The 8,067-nt window shown below is 38.6% G+C and overlaps 1 protein-coding gene across 1 annotated transcript; it reads right to left on the reverse strand.

Moving 5' to 3' along the window:
- Positions 1-5,710: 5,710 nt before the first annotated feature.
- LOC133806223 (uncharacterized) lies at positions 5,711-7,301 on the reverse strand. The gene is made up of 2 exons (XM_062244349.1): positions 6,861-7,301; positions 5,711-6,730 (listed from the first exon to the last, which is right to left on the reverse strand). Exons 1-2 carry the CDS (start codon positions 7,299-7,301, stop codon positions 5,711-5,713), a joined length of 1,461 nt encoding a protein of 486 aa, XP_062100333.1.
- Between the last annotated feature and the right edge of the window lie 766 nt (positions 7,302-8,067).

An 8,067-nucleotide genomic window follows, 5' to 3' on the forward strand; every position in this document is an offset into this window, starting at 1 on the left:
GCTATATGCTTGGGATTTAATAGAAGTTTATATTAAACAAATAATCATGAAAATAAAACATGTGAGCAAAGTGATTGACCAAGTCAAAAAATGATTTCTATTCTTTTATTGATAATAACATGAGATTACAAAGAATTTGAGTTTTAATTAGGGCATAAAACCCAAAAAACAAGCTATTAGACTTGGAGTCTAATGTGATAATTAAATCAAGAGAAGTGAAGTTCTTTGAGAACATGTTATATTGTGATAGTAACTCTCAAGAACCCACATGTGTTAAAGAATCTCGTGAAGAGAAAGATCTAAAGGTTGATGAACAACCTATATTTCCTCGGAAAAGCCAAAGGCTTAAAGAGTTGAGATCAAATGAGAAATGTTCTCAAGTGGAGAGATACTCTACCTAGTAAAGGGAAACCTTGAAGAAATCACATGGAAATTTCATATGGTTCTTCAAGTTGAGGATGATCCCAAAACCTACCAAGAAGCAATGTCTTCGAGAGATTCCAGTTTTTGGAAGGAGGCAATAAATGATAAGACGAATTCAATTATGTCAAACTACACATGAGAATTGGTAGACCTTTCACAATGTTAAAAAAAAATTGGGTGTAAGTGGGTATTTTAGAGGAAATATATAAACGATAACACCTTACAAACCTTCAAGGCTAGATTAGTAGCCAAAGGGTTTAAACAAAAGGAGGGAATAAAATATTTTGACACATATGCATCGACTGCTAGGAAAACAACAATAAGAGTTTTATTTGCATTATCATCAACATATAACCTTTGTGTTCATCAAATGGATGTCAAAACAACATTCCTAAATAATTTGGGATTTTTTTTATAAGGGTAAATGAACATAAAATGTGTAGGCTTGTTAAATCATTGTATGGATTAAAATAAGCACCAAAATAATGGCATGAGAAATTTGATAAAGTCATTGTTTCGGATGGGTTTAGACACAATAATGTAGACAAGTGATTATATTCTAAGACTTGTGATGACTATGGCTTCTTAGTGTGTCTATGTGTTGATGATATGTTGATTTTGGTAATGATATGAGAGGCATAATAGAAATGAAGTGGTTTCTATCTTGCATTTTTAAAATGAAGGACCTTGGAGAGGTCGATACAATTTTAGTTATAAAAGTGAGAAGAAATAGTGGGGGTTATGCCTTAAGTCAAGCTCACTATGTTGAGAAAGTGATTGACAAGTTTAGTCATCTCAAAATCAAAGAGGCAAATACATCATTCGATTCAAGCATAAAAGTTGAAAAGAACAATGGTAGAGCGGTGACTCAACTTGAGTATGCAAGTGCATTAGAAAGTCTAATGTATGCTCATTGTACAAGAGCGGATACTGTATATGCGGTTAGTAAACTAAGTAGGTTTACTAGCAACCCATGTGTGGAACATTGGAAGGAAATTGAGAGAATTCTAGGGTACCTTAAGAGAACCAAGAAGCTAAGCCTCCAATATTCAATGTTTCCAAAGATACTTGAGGATATTCTGATGCAAGTTGGATATCGAGTGTGAGAGACAATCTCTCCACTACTGGTTGGGTATTTATGCTCGGAGGAGGAGTTGTTTCTTGGGGTTCAAAGAAACAAACATGTATTTCACACTCAACCATGAAGACTAGGTTTATAGCTCTAGCGACAACCAGCAAAGAGGCCAAGTGGCTTAGGGTTCTCATGTTGGATATCCCAATTTCAATGGATGAGATATCGACGATCTCGATAAATTGTGATAGTCAAGCCAAATTAGCTAGAGCCTATAATGACATATATAATGGGAAGCCTAGACATATAAGTCTAAGACATGAGTATGTGAGACAATTGATTCATGATGGAATCATATTGATCTCATATGTGAGAACTTAGCATATCCATTTTCAGAACCTCTTGCGAAGATGTTAGTAAGTTCTACATCTAGAGGGATGAGACTGAAACTCCTAGAATAAGAGATTCACCAATGGCAGCAACCCAACTCCAAACTTGTGAACATCAACGGAAAGAGTTCAATGGGTAAGGACAAATCATTGATAAATGGATAGTTTCAACACTAAACAATTGTGAGTCCCATCCAAGATGATTAGTATTGGTTGCTACCGAGTGAGGGTTAAGCCTAAGGTTTTTAATGAAGTTTAGTTGTGTGCAACAAGCATCTTTAAAGGCAGCAAAGATGCTATAAGAACTTCACCTATGTGAACTTAGAGATGGTGCTAACTCTCATGGGAGTTGAAGTTTCTCCCTGTAAAGTTTATGAAATGAATGAGCACATGGCCATGAAAAGTGCTAAATGAGAAAAGTGGAAAAATGAATGGTCAAGTGGAGGTGTGTGAGGTGTTACCGGTCTTATTACCAAGGAGTACTTGGTTCAATCTTTAAGACATTAATGATTTCAATAAGGCTTTGTAAATTTTTCACTAAGGTAAAGTTCAAAACGAAAGATACTTTACTTTATGCACCAATAATGTATGAGCTAAGAAGAGAAAATTATATTTAACCAAGTGGGGGAATGTTGAGATTGGTTACATATAATGGTTAAGTTGTTTACACATTGTGATGCAAAACACTTAATGATTTCACTTAAGCTGAAGTGAAATTATAAGTTTTTGTTGTAGACATTTATTTTTGACTTTTTTGGGTCTAAAGTGATATAATGAGGTATCTAAGTATGTCCAAAAAGTTTGGGAACATTTGGAGATGTTTAAGACACATTTTGAGAATTTGGGTTAGGTCTAGAGGCGACGCATTGCCATCCGGAAGGCAACGCATCGCCTGGGCTAAAAACATTGAGAAACCATAACATGCAACGTATCGTCTGTCACTAGGTGATGTGTCGCCTAGTGCGGTTATGTGGTTTAAGCTCCAATTGATGAGTTCAAAGCTCTAAACTTATGGATTAGACTTAATGATGGTGCCTACACTATAAATAAGGGTTATTAAAGTTGTAAAGTCTTGATCCACTTTACAACTCTCTCTCTCTAACCTCTCTCTCTAGCTCTCAAAGATCATAAGTTTTCTCCAAGAACCAAGAATCGCTTGAATTGTGTGAGTTTCAATGGCTTATTAAATCCCAAATCTTATTCTATCTTGGTGAAGCTTCAAGCAACAATGGGAATGCTTGGAATAGAGATTTTGGACAGCGATACTCCTTGTGTATAAGCCTTTAGATGTTCCCCAAGTTTGAAGATTCAATTGTTTAATTCAAATGTTGTATTTCTCTAAAACCCTAACTATTTTTTTTGATGGAAAAAATGAATATATTGAACAAACTAGCAAGATTACAAACCAGCAAGCTTACAAACCAAGCACAAGGAGTCACACAAATACATAAACTAACTGAGAGCTAGTCCCTAAAAAATGCCTCCTCATAGGACCTAAAAAAGACAAAAACCAGCAAGAGAACAACTAAGCTTAGAAGCCAAATAAACACAATTACAACTGAGTAATAGTCTCTAAGAACGCCACCTCACTGGCCCACACTTTCCGCTTAGTCAATCTGGCTAGTCTAGATCTAATACTGAACTTAATTAGCTGCATAACAGGACCAACAGCCAGAGATCTCATCTCAAACACACACAGATTCCTGTTTCTCCAAACCATGTAAACAGCAGCTGCTAAAGCAGCAGCCAACACCTGATGCCTCAAATTCTTCAGCTTCCCACACATCCAGGTACACCAACTAGCATAAGAACTCGGCCAGATATCCCTGCCCAACCAATCCAACAAATGATCCCTGAGCTGTTGAGAAAAGGGACAGTAAAAAAACAAGTGTTCATGAGATTCCTGAGCCAATTCACAGACAGGACACAACAATGAAGGCAGTACCAAATTACACTGGTGCAACTTATCCCTAGTAAGAAGATGGCCAAGAGAAGCTTGCCAAAGGATGAATCTATGCTTCGGAACTGCCATAGAGCACCAAACCACATCAGCGAAATCAACTCTTTCCCTGTTAAGAAGGCTGTAATACAGCAACTTCAGACACAGTTTTCCACCCTTCACAGCCGCAGCTAAGCTAATTCCAGAGAAGACAGTCCTCAACTTCACTAGTCTCCTCCAATACCAACTGACATCTTGAGGAATATAATAAGACCAGAAATCTTGACCCTTTAAATAGATTGAATCCACCCATTTAACCCACAGAATGTCTTGCTTACTAGAAACAGCCCAAACAAACTTAGCTTGGAGAACATTGTTCCAAGAACTACCCTCCTTAAAGCCAAGACCACCCGTACACTTCGGAAGACAAACTTGACTCCAAGCAGTGAAATGTAATTTACTACGGTTAACACTGCCATCCTTAACTCCCCAAAGAAAATTTCTACATAAACGATCTATCTCCTTAGTAACACTCTTAGGGAGTATGAAAATACTCATCCAAAACGATCTCAAGCTCAAAAGCACTGAATTAACCAACTGAGCCCTCCCTGTGAAAGAGAGATGACGGCTGGCCCAAGTATGAAGCTTTTGCTGAATCTTAGTCATTATGATAGCACAATCTCCAGCCTTCCACTTAGTTGTTCGAAGAGGAACCCCTAAGTATTTGAGAGGAAATTTTCCTTCAGTGAACTGAATCTTCCCTAGCAAATGTTGAGTCTCTCTGTCATCCAAACCCCCAAAAAACACCTGAGATTTCTGTAAGTTAGCAGATAAACCCGAAGCCATACAAAATTCAGTGAAACTGTCTCTCAAAATCTGAACAGAATTAGTAACTCCCTTACAAAAAATGACGAGATCATCAGCAAAACACAGATTGACTAGCTTAAGAGACTTGCATTTCGGGTGGAACCTAAAACTCTTATCCAAAGAAGCTTGACTTAACAGCCTTGTATAGTACTTCATAGCTAAAACAAATAACAGCGGAGATAAAGGGTCCCCTTGCCTAAGACCTTTTTTGCCTTTGAACTCCCCTTGTATTCTACCATTCATAAGAATCAAATAGGAGGGATCCTTCAAACACGCCATAATCCATTTAATAAACTTGCTAGGAAAACAGTACTCAGAAAGAATGGTCTCCAAAAAATCCCAATCTAGCATGTCATAAGCTTTACTCAAATCGATTTTCATTACACATCTAGGGGAAGTATTTTTCCTATTATAGCCCTTTATAATATCCTGAAGAATAAGGATATTATGCGCCAGTAATCTATTTTTGACAAAAGCGCCTTGATTTTGATGAACTAAACTAGGCAAAACAGTGGCCAATCTCCCACAGAGAATTTTAGAGATACACTTGTATATAGCATTGCAACAAGCTATAGGCCTATAATCTACCGCCTTAGTTGGAGTCTCCACTTTAGGAACCAAGCAAATGGTAGCCTTATTAACTTCCTCAGGCAAAACACCTCTCTCAAAGAAATCGAAAAATAGCCTCTGACATTTCAGCTTCAAGGCTGCCCCACATAGCTTTAAAAAAGCCTGAATCGAACCCATCCGGCCCCGGACTCTTTATGGAACTAACGTTGAATATGGCATCCTTCACTTCCTTCTTAGTAAAAGGTCTAACCAGCTGAACTTTCTGCTCCAAGGATAAACAATGACTAAGTCTAAAACAAGAGGACTGAACAGGAGCTGAAGCATTACTACTACTGCCCATGATTTTTTGAAAATGATGAACAAAATGCTTCACAACATCATCGAAATTCTCGATTAAATCACTTGATTCCAAAACCACTGAAGTAATGCAATTATTGGCTCTCCTTTGCTTTAAACACGCATGAAAAAAGCCATGTTATCATCCCCAAAACGCAGCCAATCTACCTTGCTTTTTTGCCTCAAAAAGCTGTCATAAGCTTTAGAATGATAAGCAAGATTCGCACCAGCCAAAGCTTCCGCCCTTTGCAACTCAGTCGAGTGGGGATTTCTTTGAAGCAATCCTTGAGCATTTTGAAACTTCTCCTTCGCAAGATTATAATGCATAGCCACATCACCCACAACGAGTTTATTAAACTTGCATAAAACACTTTTAAGTCTGCTCAATTTTCTGACAATACGCACCAGCCCTCTCCCTTTAATAGGCTTATTCCAGCTATTTAAAACAGTATCTTTGAAACTCCTATGCTCAGTCCACATATTAAAAAATCTAAAAGGCTTCAAACCACTGTTATTAGCAGCTCCCATCTTGATGATGCAGTAGCAATGATCAGAAAGAAGGTCCCAATTAAACAAAGCTTCAGCTTGAGGGTATAAATCCAGCCATTCTTCATTTTTAAACACTCTATCCAGTTTAGAGTAAATCCTATCATCATTATCTTGATTGTTAGTCCAAGTAAAATGAGACCCTATGGAACGCAACTCATCAACTAACCCCAACGTCCTCCAATTACAAGCATCCTCCAACTCAACAGCGGTAATAATGCGACCACCCACTCTATCATTACCCGTAAAAACAGCGTTGAAATCCCCAGCCACAACCCAAGGTTTCACTGGGAATCTTAACCCAGCAAGATCTCTCCAAAGAGGAAATCTACCCTCTATAGTATTCCTACCATACACAAAAGTAACACATAAAACTTTACTAGAATTAATCCCTTTAACAAGCAAGTGAACAAACTGGTCACTCTCCAAAAGGATCTCAACAGAAACCACCTGAGGCAGCCACAAAACCAGAATACGACCCTCCGAATTAGTACCCGAGTAGTAATTCCACCCCTTAAAAGAAGTACTCATCATTTTCCCAACTTTTTCACCATAAAGTTTGGTCTCCAAAAAAGCTCCAAGACCAATCTTATTCACAAAACAAAACTTACTCAGAGAAACCTGTTTCTCCCTTTTATTAATGCCTCCAACATTCCAGCTAAGCATGTTGTGACTCTCCATTAAACAAACTTGTTGAAGCTAATCCCAAGTTAGTAACCTCCATGACCTTATCCTGCAAAACACCACATGAGTTTCTCAGGTTATTTTGAATCTTCCTATTAACTTTCTTAAGACCACCTCCTCTTTTCGGAACACTCCATTCCAACTTATCTGTCACATTAACATTTCCATCAGACGCAATAACAGTATGCTCTAGATTCCCACCTTGAGTCTGAGACTTAGATAACCCCTGACCGGCATCTAATCCCTTAGCCTCTATATCCTTCATAACATCTACCGTTCCTCCACTAGTAACAATCTTTTCTTCTGAAGTTGGCTGTTGTTCCGTGTTACCCTGTTTAGACTCATCTAGTTCAGGATGCCCTTTCTGCCTCCAAACCTCAGTAGGTTTCCTGTTACACATACTAGCTGTATGGCCGAACACCTTGCACCCTTTACACTGAGTTGGGAGCCACTCATACTCCAGCAGTTGTTCCATTAATTGCCCTTTCTCATTAAGGAACTAAATAGACTTAGGGAGAGCCTCAGCGATCTCAATTTCAACTAACACTCTAGCAAATTGCTTCATCAATCTCTCCTTCATAACTTTGTCGACCAGAAGTGGGTTCCCTATAGTGCTCACAAGAGCACTTAAGCATTTCGTTCCCCAATATTGGAAACCCAGTCCAGGCAACCTAATCCACACAGGGACAGTTTTCACAGCTTTAAGAGTATCCAAATCAGCTGACCAAGGCTTCACTATCATTGTTTTCCTATCAAAGTGCAGAACCCCCGCTTCCAAAACCAAGTCCCTTGTGGCCTCATCACGGAACTTAACAAGCGTAAGACCAGAATTAAGCCTAGAAATTCTCTCAATCCCTAGTTTACCCCAAATACTTTTGATAAATCCCTCAAAAACTGCAAATGGTGGGTTAGCCCCAAGCACCATACAAACAACGGCTGAGTTCCAGAAAGAAACCTCAACCTGAATCTCTTCCAAATCAACCTGGGCAATCCGCATCCCTTCCTTAACAATTGGCTCCTCATAAGTAAGTTTAGCCCCTCCCTGGTTAGGCAGCAAGGAGCGAAACTGAGACCATTTATCTTTGGCCTGACTCATAAAATCATCCTCACCAACACCCTTATCCTTCCCAAACGCTTCAGACCCCAAACCACCCGTCGGATCCCGTTCATAATCTAAAGCATCTCGCAAACCACAGTTTGGGAATTCCACCATTGAATCAATGAACTCATCATCTAAATCC

This window comes from Humulus lupulus, chromosome X (assembly GCF_963169125.1).
Source record: "Humulus lupulus chromosome X, drHumLupu1.1, whole genome shotgun sequence".
Taxonomy (NCBI): Eukaryota; Viridiplantae; Streptophyta; class Magnoliopsida; order Rosales; family Cannabaceae; genus Humulus; species Humulus lupulus.

Excerpts from the sequence above, each read along its gene's own strand:
- LOC133806223 (XM_062244349.1), bottom strand. The coding sequence starts at position 7,301 with ATGGAACAACTGCTGGAGTATGAGTGGCTCCCAACTCAGTGTAAAGGG. Across the intron at positions 6,731-6,860 it reads TGCAGGATAAGGTCATGGAG|ATTGGTCTTGGAGCTTTTTT; the intron begins GTTACTAACTTG and ends TTTGTGAATAAG.